This window comes from Pollachius pollachius, assembly GCF_949987615.1.
Source record: "Pollachius pollachius genome assembly, chromosome: 9".
Classification (NCBI taxonomy): domain Eukaryota; kingdom Metazoa; phylum Chordata; class Actinopteri; order Gadiformes; family Gadidae; genus Pollachius; species Pollachius pollachius.
The window spans coordinates 3,289,807-3,307,636 of NC_136942.1; the positions used below are offsets into that span (position 1 = coordinate 3,289,807).

Here is a 17,830-nt window from a genome sequence, read left to right on the forward strand (position 1 = left end):
TACCTATTACTCAGTATTTCTCTCTACCTCCCCTCTCCTCCCTCTTTAGTCTCCTCTCAATCACCGACTATCTTTTTTATTCTCTCTCTCTCTCTCTCTCCCTCCCGTTATCTGTTGATCCCTCCATCCTTCTCCTCCTCCTCCTCCTCCCCCTCTCCTTCACCCTTCTCCTCCCTTGCCCACTAAACTTCCATCAATCACATACTGATCAATCCAAAAGGTTAGTATCTCATCTCATTCTACGTGTATTCACACACACACCCACACACACACGCACGCACGCACACGCACGCACACACACACACACACGCACACACACACACAGACACACGTCAACTATGTCTCCCACCCCTGGCCCTGTTAAATCTTCACTGTTTAATTACCAACACACTCAGGGTCTCAGATCCCCTATGGAAGTCCCCACAGACTTGGTCAAAGACACATGCTCTCCTTGAAGCTGCTGAAGGGTAGAAGGAAAACACTGCCGTGGCGTGGCGATGAGGCGACAAACACACAAACATCTAAATTGATGTTTGCACAATTGCCTGGTTGCATGAATTGATTAATGAATGCACAGAGAAGGAGAGTGTGTGTTTGCGTGCATGCCTGCCTGCGCGTGTTTACGTGTGCGTCTGTGCCGGTGTGTGGGCCTGTGTGCGAGTGTGTGCGTGCCTGTGCTTTTGCGTCCGTGCATGCCTTTGTGTGCCTGTGCGCATTCCCCTGTGCGTGTGTACTCGCTTGGAGGAAAGCGATGTGTGTAAATTCCTACGTCCCGTCTCCATCCACACCCTCAGGACTCGCCATGTAATGAATGGATTCATGCATAGTTGATACTCTGCATAACCAGCCAATAGGCTCATCAGGACGGTTGGCTTTCTGTTTGCGGGTCATGGCTGGAGTTTACATTCCATAGGAGGCGACTTGTAATGGAAAAGCTCGTTCATGACTGAATGCCCAGCTCCCCCACCCCCCCTTTATACACCAGTCACACGCACACCCACGGAAACGTACACAGAAACACATGCACTCACTCAGGCACCGATGCATAGGCACCATATAGTCATATACACCAGCGTGCGCGCGGGAGTGGTGAAAGGTATGCATCACCGTGGTTCAATCAGGAGCAGGCTGTGTTTTATTCATACAGAAGAAAGATGAAATATTCATAATGGTTTCGGATTGTTGCTATGCCTCCCTGTGAGTCTCTTAACTCCCGACTTTACACAGACTCCTGATTAACCATTGGGAGGGCACTGGCCATAAATTGGGCTATGTTTTTGTGAAAGAGCATGAAGGCACCGCCAACGAAATGCGTGTGATGCTCCCAGAGGAAGCCTTTCGCAGATTGTGTTCATGCGGCATGTAAGTGCATGCAAGAAGCAATAGGCCGGCAGAGCACCCCGACTGCAGGAGATATGGAGGCGGGCTGAACATCGTAGCATAGAGAGCTTCCCCCTTAGCCTGAACAGAAAGACACACAGGCAGGTGACGCATGCCACAACACAGATCAAAACAAGACACAGACATGCACACACACACACACACACACACATAGCTCCACAAACATATACAGATAGATGCACAAACAGGGCCACACACATACAAATACACACACAGATACGATCACAAAAAAGCCTCATGCACTGCTACACATGACCACACAGCCACGCGCCGATATAGAGACACAGGGAAACATCCCATGCACCGGTACACATGGGCACACAGCCACACACAGATCCAAGGACACGCGTATACACACACAAATATATACACACACCCACACACACATACCTATCCCCCACACACACAACGGCACACACCCCCACACACACACACACACACACACACCTATTTCACACCAACACACACATATACCACGCACACACACACACACACACACACACAGACACGCACAAACACACACACATACCTATTCAACACCAACACACACCTATTCCACCCACATACACACACACCCAAAAACACACATACAAACACACACCTATTCCACACCAACACACACCTATTCCACCCCCACCCACCCCCCACACACACACACACACACACACACACACACACACACACACCTATTCCACATCAACACACACCCACACACACACACACACACACACACACACACACAGACACGCACAAACACACACACATACCTTTTCAACACCAACACACACCTATTCCACCCACATACACACACACCCAAAAACACACATACAAACACACACCTATTCCACATCAAAACACACCCACACACACATACCTATTTCACACCAACACACACCTATTCCACCAACACGCACACACACACGACACACACACACGCCCACACGCACACACACGCACACACACGACACACACACACACACACACAACAATTCCACACCAACAAACATCTATCCCACACGCACACACACACACACACACACACACACACACACAACTATTCCACACCAACAAACATCTATCCCACACGCACACACACACACACACACACACGCACACACACACACACGCCCACGCACTCCCAGCGCTTTAACAACACATGAAAGCACAAACAGCCAGCGGCAGCCAGCGGCGTGGTGAGCTACAGCCAGCGGCGCCATGGGGAGAGTAAACAGCTACTGCCTGAGGCTCAGGGACCTACAGGGGGCCCTCGCCGCCCCACCAGTGACTGGGGGGGGGGGGGGGGGAGAGGGGGGGAGAGGGGGTCTTCCCCGCAAAGTCAGAGGCTGCCGGAGAGATGCTCCCCACCTCACCCCTCCCCACCCACTCTGGCCCTAATTGGAGCCCGTCCTCTATGCCCCCGCCGCCTTGCAACAGCCCACTAGATGCCCCGCTAATGGCTAGCCCTCCGTACAAACACGCACACACACGCACACACGCACACACACACAGCCACCTGCCCTTGATGGTGTTGTGGGTGTTGTGCACAGAGGGCGAGGGCAGCGAGAATTCGCCTCTCCCATTTTTCGGGTTAGCGTGTTGATGGAGTGGGGCCGGCTGGAGCGACAGATGTGCGTTAGTGAGACCGATGTGTTCCAGGTGAGCGGGCCTTGGAGGGTCACGGACACCTGAGGAGTGGGGCGGGGGGGGCGTGCTGCTGGCTCGGCCGCTCACGCTGTTTGTTTGTTTGTTTTGTTTTGTTTTGTTTGTCTCCGTCCCGGTGTGTGCGTGAGTCGTCCAGAAAGCGTCGAGCCAAGGGGTAGCTGTTTGTTACCGGGGGGGGGGGGGGTGCGGTCGACAGCACAGCGGAGAAGATGGCGATCATCGCAATTACCTGCGCTAAATTGGAACTGTGGATGCTCAATGGTCTATAAACAAGGTTACCGTGGTCCCCTTGGGGTAATTGTTTCAAAAGGCTAGCGAACAGCTCGGTCCAGTGATGGCTAAATTGGAAGGGGCTGTATCCAGTAATTTCTCAGACCAGTGAAGCATACCATGTGTCTGGACCCGAAATGAGGACTGATTTGAAAGGAAAGCATCTCTGGTACAGCTTTGTGTATTCTCTTTGGAGCGCCATGCAACGGTCAGAGTACTGACTTTAAACATCCGAGCGGTCGATTCCGAAAATCGTTTCATATCAGGGCCTCAGCTGTCTCTGAGGGCAGATTTAATATTCCAAGACAAATATGAGAAATACACTTGGAATACTTAGAAATAGTAAAATAACGGCTGCCTTTATCCTCGGGGCAGATGTGTGGAGCACAGCGAGGAGGGTAGAGAGAGAGAGAACAGAAAGGCTTCCTGCTCGGTTCTCTGTGCAGAGAACCGCCCGCTTGCCAATAGTTGCAGATTTGCATTCAGGGACACACTCGTGCAAATTCACTAATTCATCGCAGTCTTCCGCCCAAGCTAAGTAACCGCCATGCCCTTTGGGCTTAAAGGGAGGGGGGGGGGGGGGGGGGGGAGGAAAGCAAATTGTTTAGCATATGTGTTTTCCAAAATATCAGATCACCTCCATTAATCACAGCAACAGGACGGCAGCGCTCACTGAATACCAATCAGGGAAGGGAGCGTCAACCGAGAGGAGGCTGGTTTGTCCTGCTGGCCGGAACGCAGGAGGGTCTGGCCGGGGGCGCCATGATGCCACTGATCTCCCCGGTATTCCCTCCGGACATATACACAAACACACTCACACACACACACACACACACACACACACACACAAGGCTTTGTAGAAGCAATGCTTGTGGGGGCGTTTCATGAGTTTGTTTGTTTATTTGTTCATTTTCCTCCAATTTCATCAGTTGGGTTTGCTTTATTATTATTATTAATATTTTGTTTGGATGGACTATTTCCTTCTTGCTTGCGTCTCTGGCCAAGTTGTGGAGAAACTTATCAAAGTTTGATCCTGTTACGGTTGGACTTCCTCCTGCCGGCCTCCAGTTGGAGTGTGCTCCACAGGAGATGAAATGAGGTGTGGAGTGGTGTCGGATGGAGGGGAGCAGAACAGGGGCTCTTCTTGTTCAAGAAACAGGAATACAGTGGCTGTCGTTGTAGCACACACACACACACACACACACACACACACACACACACGCACACACACGCACACACACGCACACACGCACACACGCACACACGCGCACACACGCACACACACACACACACGCACGCACGCACGCACACACGCACACACGCGCACACACACACACACACACACACACACACACACACACACACACACACACACACACACAGGAGCTATCACATGCACCCCCCAGGAGCACACAAGCACACACACACACACAAAGACGCACAAGAACACGCACACACACATTATTACAGCCGCAAACACACACACACACACACACACACACACACACACACACACACACACACACAACATGCGTTGCTTTAAATCCATATATTTCAGCCTCTCCAGTTTCAAAGAGGGTATTAATAATGCTTTATTATATGTAAGTCACTTTCCAATAGCTTTGCCAAAGGGGGCAATTAGGCCATGTCATCTTCAGTCAGGATTACCGCAAGCCAATATTTACAACGTCGAGCCGCGACGCACGGGTTTCACTTAGTTCATTATGATTTAGAGGCATGTTTGCCATGAATGTCCAAAGCATATGAAGACGAAACGAGGGGCATGGACACCGAACGGAAGGCTGAAGAACCATCCCCCCTTTCCCCCTGAGGCCTCACACAGCAACGGAGCTTCAGCTTCAGCTAACGCTTGGCCCAATGTACGCGGGCGGCAACAACGGTAATAGCGTCATTACCGCCAAACGGCGCCACGTTCGTAACTATTAGCTGGTACCAACAGCAACGGCAGCATTTACAGCACACACCCTAGGCAAGCCGGGCTGACATTTGTACAGTAGAAATAAATACAGGCTGGTGTGTCACCTATAAATCACTGTCAGAAGGGCGATGACATTCTTCAGGTCGTATATTGTCACCGCCGCCGCCTGCAATTCCAGTGTCAGGGAGGGGCAGCCCGTGTACAGCTTAATGACATGTGTGATGCCACCGACGTGACTTATGCAGTAAATTTCATTTGCCACAACATTGCACCACAGGCTGCATCGTAATATTTATGCGAATATCCCCCCCACCCCTTCTCGCTCTTTCTCTCAACGTTTTTTTTCCCATTATTTCCCATTCCTTGCTGTTATTCGTCGTGGTTTTTTTGTCTTTGAGTCAGAGGGCTGGGGAAATGGCAGGACTTTAGACTTATACTGTAATTCCCGCCATGCATCTCTTGGCGTTTATTCTCCAGATCCAGCTGGAGGAAAACATTAATTTTAATCTGCTTTTTATTATGAGATAATAAGCCCTGTGTAATACGTCTTTCACTGGCATGAGCAGCAGCTTGTCTCAGGGTCCTCGAGGCTGTGTGTGTGTGTGTGTGTGTGTGTGTGTGTGTGTGTGTGTGTGTGTGTGTGTGTGTGTGCGTGCGTGCGTGCGTGCGTGCGTGCGTGTGCATGTGTGACCGCGCGTGTGTGTGTGACGACCACGCACTTGCGTGTGTCTGTTTACATCTCCGTGTTTATGTTGATTTTTTTCCTTGTATTCCCAAGTATTAAATATAAATGAAAAACATGTGCATAGACTTTGTGTATCCGAAACCCGTCCCAGCTGTGTCTCATTAAACACTGTCATTCTAATCCTCTTACTGAAATCCCATAATTTCGTCCATCAACAAAAAAAAAAAAACAGGATGCGCGGGGCAATGTTTGGCTTTCCTCCTTCCACGAGCCCTTCACAGCGTGCGCCTCCTCCGAGTCAGACAGTCAACAGCGCTCCCGCCGCATCCGACCCCACATTATGTCAAAACAATTGGAACGCCACCATTTTGTTTCAGTTTTTTACCCCCTTTATTATTGGCCTTGGCGCACGGCACTTGCTTATTTTATCCGATTTTGCACCGCGGCGGCGCCGTGGATTTGGAGAGGCTTTGTATTTGTCCGCACCTTTAATCCCTGTTCATCTTCCTCTGGAGGAGACGAGCACGTTGGTCACCCCAGATACCTTCGCTGTACTGCTGCAGTGAAACCCCCCCACGATATTATCTCAAACCCGACAAACCTAAGGAAATCCCCTACGCAGTCGCTCCTCCTAGCAGGATGAACCATATCTTCACATTTCCCCTCTCTTTTTTCTCTCATTATCCTCCTAACATCCTCCCCCTCCTTCTCTCTTTCCCTCCCTCTCTTGCTCCATGGCGATAGCCTGCGTCCGTCCCCGTCCCCTCCCTCCCTGGCCCAGCCTCTGTATGCCATTAGCCCGGGCCTATTACAGCGGCTGTTACCGGTACAGCATCGGCACCCGGCACTCGCAACGCTTCATTCTCATTTCAATTGCCGACTGTATGTTTACCCAAATGATTCAAATAATGCTGCAATGCGCAACCTCTCCCGGGGGGGGGGGGGGGGGGGAGGACGGGGCATAAGATGTGGCTTTCTCCCCTCCCGACTTGGGGGGGCTCTGCGAGGAACTCCAAATGCCACATCCCCCCCCCCCCCCACGGGTAGGGATGTAACGTTGCTACACATTGCTTGTGGTTGCTCTTAATTGTGACATTTATGAGATGTGGAAGGGGGGTTGGGGTTTTGAGAGGGGTGGGGGGCGGCTCCTGTCCTCTTTCCCGCTCCCAGTGCTGTAACCAGAGTGAATCATCCACTAATTGTGGGCCCGGACCGGAGGAATCGATCTGGCAGGTAGTATTTTCTCCGCGCTGCAAATGAGTTTCCTTGGAAGCCAGTTCCACGGATACAAGAGGATCGTGGCCGTCCTCTTCCGCTGGGTTTTATGGTAATACCGTGACGTGTTGCCGTGGCTTCCCCAGGTGCCAATGAAGCTAGAATCACCCCAAATGCAATTATAGACGATTCCTCAGCGCTGGGCTGCCCATAGCGACCGGCTCCGTGCTGTTGGGGGGGACAAGCCTGGATGCTTTATTCTTTCACGTGTCACACTGGGCTGAAAAACAAGATTAAATTGGTTCAGCTCAACTATTTGCTGTCAGCTAAAAGTAGCTGGTTCATCCGGAGAGGGAATAGGTATCCTATGAATCCCACAACCAAGCATTCAAACCGAATCCGACAATAGGTAAGAATGAAAATAAAAAGAGAAAAGAAGAAGAAAATAAAATAAGAAAGATAAAAGACACACACACAATCACACACACACACAGCTTTTCACAACCTGGCACGCACACTCACACACGCGCGCACGCACACACACGCACGCACACACACACACACACACACACACACACACACACACACACACACACACACACACACACACACACACACACACACACAAACATAGAGTGAACACAAACCGCGGCAATAACAAAACAGTGGTGTGTCAGAAATCTGTCATTTCCTGTTCTGAAGATCAATGAAGGCATTTGTGACCTTTGTTGCGACTGTAAAGTCTCCCTCTCTCCCGCTCATCAGTTTCTGCCACTCTCTCTTCTCTCTGGCTCTCGCTCGGCCTGTCTCCAGAGAAAGATGATTCATTTCTGTTATTTACATTGCAGCCCTGCGGGCTCTTCAATAGGCCTCGCACATTTGTCATTTCCACCACACAGTTTTTCAAATGGAAACTAAATAGAACCGTGCAACCTCCCGGGAGCCTTTTGCCCGAGACCCGTCCTACAAAAGAAAATAACCGTATTTACTAGTGATTAAAAAAACGTCCCTCTTACAGCGACGCTTGACTGCAGTGGCCACTCCGGTAGGAGGTGCGTGCCTTCTGCGGCGATGTTAAATCACAGCGTAATCTTCAGGGGTATGATAGGGCTATGCTCTGGTCATTAATTCCCACAGTGCTCTTGGTTAATTAGCGCCTTGATTGGATGGGTGCAGTTCATAAAGCAGTGATGGTGCTGGTTCACTCCAGCTGCTCATCCGCAAGGCTTTCACTCTCTCTCGCTCCCCTCTCTCTCTCTCTCCCTCTCTCTCTCGTTCTCTCTCTCTCTCTCTCTCTCTCTCTCTTTCTGTCTCTCTCTCTCTGTCTCTCTCTCTCTCTTTACTCACTCTCTCTCTCTTTCTGTCTCTGTGTGTGTGTGTGTGTGTGTGTGTCTCTCTCTCTCTCTCTCTCTCTCTCTGTGTCTCTCTCTCTACCTTGGTTTACAGGCTGTAGGAACATCGACTTTCCAATATGCCTGTTGGGTTTATGGGCAAACACACACACACACACACACACACACACACACACACACACACACACACACATACACAGACACACACACACAAACACACACACAGACGTGTGTGTGCCTGTGTTTGCATGCACAACCCCCCCCAACACACACACACACACACAAACACACACACACACACACACACACACTTGCAAGCGTACACACAGGTTAACAGAGATACATTTACAACAAAATTCCCAAATTACACAATCCCCACCCCCCCAACACACACACACACACACACACACACACACACACACACACACACACACACACAGACAAGCACGCATGGCCGCACAAACACACAAATTCACAAGGATACATTCACACATGCAAGGGTGCAGAACTACAATTACACACTCTCTCTCTCTCTCTCTCTCTTACATGTGCTCAGACACCAACACCCACGCACACAGACACACACACACATCAAATAGTTTTCAAGTTTATCCAGTTCTCACTTGTCCTCCTCCTCCTGACGTGTTTTAAAGCCTTCTGGGAGTGTGAAGAGTGGATGAGCAGAAGACAAAGTGAGAAAGGGAGAGAGTCGGAACGTGAGAGAGATCTGAGGGGTCCTGAGAGCACTCTAACGTCACAGCTAATCCTTCAAGTATAACTCTCTGCATCTTAAGTGAGAACCCTCCTATTTGCAACACACACACACGCACACACGCGCAAACACACACACACACTCATGCACACACACACTGATCTGGCTTTTTTTCCTTCCCTGCACAAACACACACACACACACATGCACACACACTGATCTGGCTTTTTTTCCTTCCCTGCACAAACACACACACACACACACACACATGAACACACATTGATCTGGCTTTTTTTCCCTTCCCTGCACACCCCAACCCCCACCCTGTCACCGCCTCTAACCTATCTACCTTTCATCCTCCTTTCACACACTAACGACACTACAGACGACCCGGTAATTGTCTGCATCCATCCTGTTGCATCACAGGTATCGCTAACCATTTTCCGCCAGCAAGGGGAATCATACTTTGTATTGAATTGTGCTAACCATAATGACTGGTCACAGTCACATTGTTATCATCAGCATCCACATTGAATAGATCAGCCCGGTAGAAGAGCGTCATCTAACGAGCCATCAATGAGTAATGGTCATTTATGCTAATCGAAGCGTACACATTGGGGCACCCCTTCACTCTGGCTTTATACAAACGCTTTGTTTTTCCAATGCGGGAATATACCATTTATCCCCCTGGGTTGTGGTTGTACTGCAGCTGGCCTAAAGCTATGATCATAACTTAACATCACCGTAATGAGCTTGCCCTTCCAAGCAGCCTAACCGGTTAGGAACGCGGACGCACGGTTGCGTACGAGACCTTAAACACGTATGATTAGCCCCTAACAAGCTAACACACTGAAAGTAGGTGATTAGACGACTGCATGGTAATTCGTCCACCGAAAGTGAGGGATAGTGCTACTGCGGGGTCGGGTGGAGGGGGTATTTTTGTTCCGTCTTTGTGGTAATGGACTGTCTAACGATGTGCAGACGCGTGCAGCTGAGAGACGGATGCGTGTGGTAGAGTCTTAGATTTGCTTTGACTAGTGCTGCTATCTGTGGATCCATATACGCGGATGAGGTTTTTCTGGGAAATGAGATAATTACTTTCTTTTTCTGAGAACGCTATCTGCTATTTTATTGTATTCTTTTGTTTTCTATGTGAGAGGACGAGGTGACAAAGAGTAAATGTCTCATGTGCCGCGGCGTATGTATGGTTCAACCTTGTGTTTATTTTAGTCCCTTCGTTTAATTGAACTCCACGTGCCTGTCGTCACCGCAGCCCTCCCCCCAGCACCACCGCCCCTCCCACCACCACCACCACCACCACCACCCCTCCCACCACCACCAGCATCTCCCCTCCCACCACCACCACCACCACCCCTCCCAACACCAGCCAGCCCCTGCGACGCTCAAAGCTGCAGCCTCGCCCTCCAGCTTTCGTTCGTCTCTTTGCAGATCAAGGTGAACACGTATCCACAGACGCTCACGTTAAAGGCGGCTGTTTATTTATAGAACCTAGGATCTCAGATGTATTTCTGTCATCAAACGGCCGAGGCTATAGGGGTCACACTCTACCGCCGTACACGGGGCGTACGACCTCACACACCCCCCTCGCTACAGCCTTAACGCAGTTATTTATGAGCGTCCACACACACAGTTAAATTCGTTTATTTTCCCCCTGTGTTGCCCACTACACACTTGTGTGTCACATGTTGAATTATTCATAAAAGCATTAAGTCAAAACTGCTATTTGTCAGCTTCATTTGACAGCGTGCCCGAGTTAATTTAACGGTCGACTCAATCGCACCAGCAGGTGAGAGAAACAACAGCAGGCGGAGGAACACCTACTGACGGACAAGCAAAGAGCAACAGCGCTGGCACACTCAGTCCCACATCTCAATGTCAGGGGCTGACTAATACGGCTGCAGGCTGCGGTAGCTCGCTGCCGTCTGGTAGCTAGGAGCGACCACAGACTGTGATTGCAATCGGCCATTCAGTATGGAAGAAAATAAGGGACTTCGTATTATGAAGCTTTTTTTGGAGAAAAAAAAACAAAAAGATCCCAATGAGATCACGTTAAGATAAGATGTCAACAACTAGACACATTCAGTTAACGTTTCATTGCTCATTTTAAAAGATGTATTATGTATTATGTATTATTGGGCCTGTTCCAGAAGTCATTTTCATTCAGTGTGGTTATTAATGAATCATGTTGCTGTGAAATTACAATAAAATTACAGTCTGAACCCATGAGGGCCAGAGGTAGTGGTGGTGATGGTGTGGGGGCTCATTACTCATATGTGGCAGTGGCAGTATGAGAACATAGGCGTTCGCCTGCCTGTCTGTCATTGCAGCGGCCTCAGATCCCTGCCTTGGCTGCAGGGACGTTAGTGGGAGCAAAGGGAACTCAGCTGTAAAATGATTTTCTGTCTTTCCCAGAGACACGGGTTGTGGGGTATCAGTGATCTGAGAGCAATTAAGATATGGACTCATATCGCAGGAGACGGCTCTTACACAAGTGTGAGATGAGCGGATAAAATTCAAAGTAAAAAACGGTCACAGTTAAAGGCAGAGTTTGATTCATTACTAAAACCCTCAGTGGTCGATCTCCCCACTCTTTAATTGAACTGCCGTCCCAACAGTGCTTGCCTGGGAGCTGGCCACCTCATCACTGAGCCTTTATCTCTCGTACACAAGTTATCTTGTTATTTATTGCAGTCGGCTTCGGCAATTGCTCTGGCCCTTTTCCACGAGACCGAAAGACATCATTGTTTTAATAAGGTGTAACACGTTGTGATTGCGAAGACAAATCGATGCCGCGCAGAATTCCTCTTGAGCTGGTGATAGATATCACTCTACGTTGGTCATTCTAATTGTTTACCGCCAAGAGGGAATTGGCAAAGAGAAGATAGTGAACGCACCATCTTAACATCTTTATGTAAATGATGTCTGTTGGTAATGAGGAAGTTGTACTTCCCCAAATATCCCTTCAAGGCTCTTCTGGTTCTGGTTCTGCCACAGGACCGAATAAATCTCAAACATGCGCACCAGCTTCAGTCAAACAGCACCATCAGCCACGACGCGGCAACAACACTAACTCCTCCATCTAAGCCGGCTGAAGATGGAGGCCACTTGTTTGACTCCAGACCTCATCACCAAAGGCGATGTCTTCCCGAGGCGAACGTCAGGGCCCTCACGGCCCTGGCGAGATCATGAGAGGAGAGTGCTGGTCCTGTTAACCAGGGAAACTGGGCCATCGGGCCTCTCAGTCGCCCCCGTTCTCAGCTTCCGTCGGCGGGATGAGGTATGAAAAAAACGCTCTGGATCCATTTGACTCACATGGCCTCCGGTGTCTCTCTTGAAGAAGGGCCCTCGCAATCCCGGAACCACCCCTCTTTCTCCACGCCCGACAGCTGAACAGAGAGAGAGAAAGAGAGAGAGAGAGAGAGAGAGAGAGAGAGAGAGAGAGAGAGAGAGAGAGAGAGAGAGAGAGAGAGAGAGACAGAGACAGAGACAGAGACAGAGACAGAGAGAGGGAGAGACAAAGAGAGAGAGAGAGACAGAGAGAGAGAGAGACAGAGAGAGAGAGAGAGAGGACACAGCGCGTCATTTCTTGGCTGATACCGCTACAGCCACAGGAACGCTACAGAAGAACCCACCAGAGCGTGTGAAAGCCCAGGGGGCCTGAAGACAATTACATCCCCCACCTCTCTGCACAGCGCCGGCAGCGTGGAGGCGTTGCGGAGCGATGGGGCGGAGGCGCAGGGCCCTGTGGCCTCGCACCTATTGATGGTACGGCGTACGCCCATGTGAAAGGACCTTTCAAGTCTGCCCCCGCCAATGGAGAATATGACTGTGTCTCAGACGCTACCTATAAGTTCAACCCCAGCGCCACCCCCACTAGGGCGGTGTTAATGATATGGTGGTGATATCCCAAGCAGACTTCATATCTTTACTCTGGGAAATAACAGCCCAGCGATGGGAAGGCGAACGGGACTGAATAACAAACCCAGCTCCCTTTTTTCCCCCCACGTGGAGCGTGTTTCCGTATCCGGCCTTGAGAACTGGAGGTTCGCTCTGTGTTGTTTTCGTTGGGTTTTTTTTTTTTCCCCTGTAGCAAAGTAAAAAACAACGGAAAATAGAGGGTGCTCCTTCCAGCTTGTGCCTCGGCCTTGGTGGCGCACGCTAAGGGTGTACCGTCAGCAGAAGTATGACTGTCAGTTACTGTTTGGCCACATGGACGGTGTGGAAGCTGCACGGGGATCTATCGGCTGGCACCAGTGGCACGGGCGTTCTATTATTAGCCCCTTGTTGTGTGGGGCTCTCAACATCGGGCCGCTCACTTGACAGGGGATGTTTCTTACTTCACACTTTGCTATGCGATGCAAAGTTGGAAATCCCTGGTTCCTGTTACGCCGGCCTGTGTTGTTTTTCCCTTATCAGCCCATTAGAGGAAAATGCAAACGCCCCCCCCCCCCCCCCCCCCCGGTGATCCACAAGGCCCGCGTTGATGCGGAATCATTGGAGCTGACATATTCGGATATGTTTGATGAGAGAGAGACGACCAAGGCGACTGCGGCGGATTCAAAGGGTGTTTACTTTATCCACAGTCCTGCTTAATCTGCTCTTCCGTCAGAGTGCCATTTTTGCACGATTTACTGTGAGTTTACAGTTCATGATGAGTCCCATCATCAAAAGCGATTGAAAACGTCACTTGGTTATATTGGATAAGTGATCTCCAGCAGCACACTCACTTTTAAATGGGATGGGTGATACTCAAAGATACTTCATCTTTGTTATGCTTTTTAATCAAAATTCCTTGCCTGTCCATGTGGATTATGGTCTCACAAAGTCAATCTTTAATATGATCAGGAAAAAACGCAAACTCAGCGATCCGCCCAAATATCAATCTTCTATATTTCTGAATGATGGTCATGGATCATGATTTTGATGTGTGCTTGTTCTGTTTCCTTTGAGATCATAGTATACTGTGGAGTGGCCATGCTTCCGGGACCTTCAGCAAGAGACTTTGGCCACCTAGGACATCCACCGTTTCCCCACAGACGGAAAACTGGGGCGAGGTCACTGGTGATCAATTCTACTCAACACAGCTGCTACAGGTCAGACAATCAGTCTCACCTGCAATCACTCCCTAATCAAGCCTCACAGCCGTACACAGCAGACAGTCTCCCTCAGCCGGAGAGAGAGGTCACTAGCAGAGCAGTTTTGTTGATGAAAGGAACTTTGCACTAGAGGAAAAGAACATGGAGTTGGGGTATATGGGGAGCTGGTTTTAAAGGGCGAAAGAACTGATGATTCAACTGATTATTTTCCTCCTCTCTTACCCTTTCCCTGTTTCCTCTCTTCCCCTGCGGCTCCCCAGGGAACTATACCCCAGCGGGTATTGCCCCCCAGTCCGGGAAGATCTTTGGTTGATTTTGTTCCCTCAACCCCCCGACAAGCCCTTACTTTTTATTCAATATAGCCCTCCTTTGCTAACCCTTCCCAGTTCCGTTACCCCTTAGACAGTTTAATTAAGCTACATCCCATGAGAGGGAGTGCTGGTTAACTGAATATCAGCGCGTTTCGGTCAGAGGTATGAGGCTGGAGGCCGTGTGCCGAAGATAATGTTTTCACACAACAGTTCCACAAGTGCCATTTATTGGTTTTTGGTAATAGGTGACAACAGATTATGATTTGTTTGTTTATTTAATCATTTATTTGGCTGCGCCAACACAAATTGTTCCGCAACTGGACTGTGCCTGGACTGTTGCCAAGCAACACATAACATTTTCCTGCACACTAGCGTGCTACTTTCTCTCCAGTTTACCTCAAGCTAGCTGCTTTGTATCATGTACATTTATCTTTATGTCTCCATGTGTTGTGCAACAAGTGAAATAAGAGTGTCGTCAGTTGCTCTGGGCGAGCGTGTGATTCTGATGAGTGAACAGCTTACGACCATTAATGCAATCAACAGTTATTAGATCCCCTGTAAAGCGGAGTGATAGATAAGTCTCAGTGCAATTATACAATCTATCAGCACTCATGGAACGCCAGTTGCCCAATCAAATGACATGGTTTGTGCAAACGATATATATCTATATATATATAAATAAAAGAACAAGAACAAGTTTTGTCATAAGGCATACATTAATTAATTATAATATTAATAATTGGGCAAAAAACACACTTCCCGCCATAAAGTCAAGCTTGAGACATGGGTACTAATATATCAAAAAAAAAGGGCACGATAACTACACAGCAGATCATTTTGACTCACCACACTTATCTGAGCCTTTAAAATGCTACTCACACAATTTGTTTTACACCTAATTGTTATTTTTATTCAGCTTAAGAGCCATAATTCCTTTCTGCCGTATTCATCACTCAATTCAAATATAACCATGGCCAGGCACTTTTGTACTTTGGTGTTGTTTGATTTTGTAATGGTTTCGCAAGCCTGTTTAGATGTGTGTGTCTGTGTGTGTGTGAAACCGGGTTTCAAAAGGAATAATTCATAATGCGCCTCAGCTCTGGGTTAGCACACCAACCATTAAAAGTTAGGAGTTGTGCTTTTCAAACATCTATATCATAGGGCTTTTCTCTTTTTTTTGACAACTGTAGGATCACAGATCATTTCCCTGAGTGCTGGTTTCACAGCGGACTGAAAACCATTCCCGGGGTCTTTCGATGGGGATGTCGAGTGAGTGCAATAAGGAGAATATCGGAAGGCAGAAAACAGGCAGAGAGAGAGGACAGGAGGAAGACGCAGTAGTGGTGCAGCTACAGAGCCCTGTGAGCCACCTCATGATGGTATTTCACCCTGAACAAACACGCTCGGCATTACTACTGGGATGAAAACATTGATCTTATATCTCGACTCCAATCATAATACATCCACTTTCCCCCCCAAGTTTACCTTCTGCCTTTCCATCAAGACTTTATAAATTATTACAGGCGACAAATCGATCTGCTGTGTGTGCCATTCTCTCTCTCTCTATCCAGTTCTCTGTCTCTCTCTCTGCGTATTAGGGAGGGGGTTTAGTCGTGAGTCACGCGTGTGTGTTTATGTCAGTCGCACAGTGTGTTAACAGGTTTGTATACATTTTTGCATGTGTGTATGTAAAGGTGTGCATGTATATATACGTTTTTGTGCGTGTGTGCGCACGTGAGTGTGTATGCATATGAATGAATGTATGTACGATCCGTCTGTGCATGTGTATATATGTACCTGTTCATGTGTGTGCATTTGCATATGTGTGTGTGTGTGTGTGTGTGTGTGTGTGTGTGTGTGTGTATAAATGTGCATGTGTGTGTGTTCATGCATGCATTTGCATGTGTGTGTGTGTGCGTTTTCGTTTGCGTGCGTGCGTATGCATGAGATATTTGTTTTTGTGGCGTCGATGCCATCTGGCCTCAGAGTACAGAGGCCACATAGGGGGAAAGCAAATGCCACTGGTCACAGGAGCCGGTGCCAAGCCATGAACCATGACGTCAGGTGCAGCCCACACAAACCCTAACCCAGTCGTACGTTCTTCTCCTGCAGCATGCCCCGCTCTATTTTTGGACCTCATTTCCGGTCCCAATCTGATTTAATTTTTATTTAATTTTACTCCCCGAGTTCAAAAACATCTGTGTATTGAGACAGATGGTCAACACTTACACTTTGGACAGTGCAGCAAATGAGTTAAAAAAACCATAATTCACTAGAGGATTTTTATCCAAAGCGACATATGCTGAATTCAGAAACAAGTAATTAAGGAGGTGATAGGGGATAGCATGAAGCTCACAGGGTTAGTAGTAGTAGTCATTGGGGATCGAACCTGGAAAAATTGGTTCAAGCACTCTGGCCACTATGCCAAGTAGCCACGGTCCTCTGCGGCCAGTAGGTATTAAAGCTAACTGCAGCGAAATAGGCCTTAACTTTTGCAAGTCAGGCAAATATTATTCCACGCTGAAGAAGATCCCTTCCCTTTGTCCCTCCTTCACCGTGCCCCAGCGTTAACGGCACAAATGACGTGCGGCAAATGAGAAACCAATACTTTAAATATCCGGGCTCATCTGCAGTCTGATCCAGTCCCACACTTGGAGACTAATCTCTGTATCTTCTTTGTTGTTGCTTCGTCACATGAAAAACTGCTTAAATAAAGGCTATAAAAAAAACTTGCGCAAGGCTTAGGTTCGGCGAGGCGGAAAAAATAGGATTTATCCCAGTTTATTGCACTGGTTCTTTTGAAGGAAATACAATTGCAGGGACCTGCTACAAAAAATGAACTTATTTAGATACAGACAGCATCTGCTGTGCATCTCACCATTAGGGTTCCTTTCAGAGGGATGGCGGGCTTGTGAAAATGATTACAGATTTAACACTGGCCTTGCCAATGCCCTGTGCACTCGCTCTTGGCTTTAATTACCAGAGCCTTCGAAAAGCATGAGTCTGTGCCTCTCAAACAGAAGGTGATACTGCCAAGCTAGAGAGAAGTGTCTGGGTAATTGAATCATTTGGTGTGGGAAAGGATTGACCTTGTGAGTTTGCTACTCTTATACTTATATGATTATATATAGAAGTGGTGGCAGATGATATGTCGATTTTTGATAGT

At 48.6% G+C, this 17,830-nt stretch overlaps 1 protein-coding gene across 1 annotated transcript in view; it reads left to right on the forward strand.

Moving 5' to 3' along the window:
• The window catches only part of LOC307080139 (filamin-C-like), a gene marked incomplete at both ends in the record, with an annotated part of 36,313 nt that extends 35,505 nt beyond the window's left edge, over window positions 1–808 (forward strand). The window contains 1 exon segment of the mRNA XM_079742770.1: window positions 795–808. Coding sequence (XP_079598896.1) covers window positions 795–808 — 14 coding nt within the window.
• Between the last annotated feature and the right edge of the window lie 17,022 nt (window positions 809–17,830).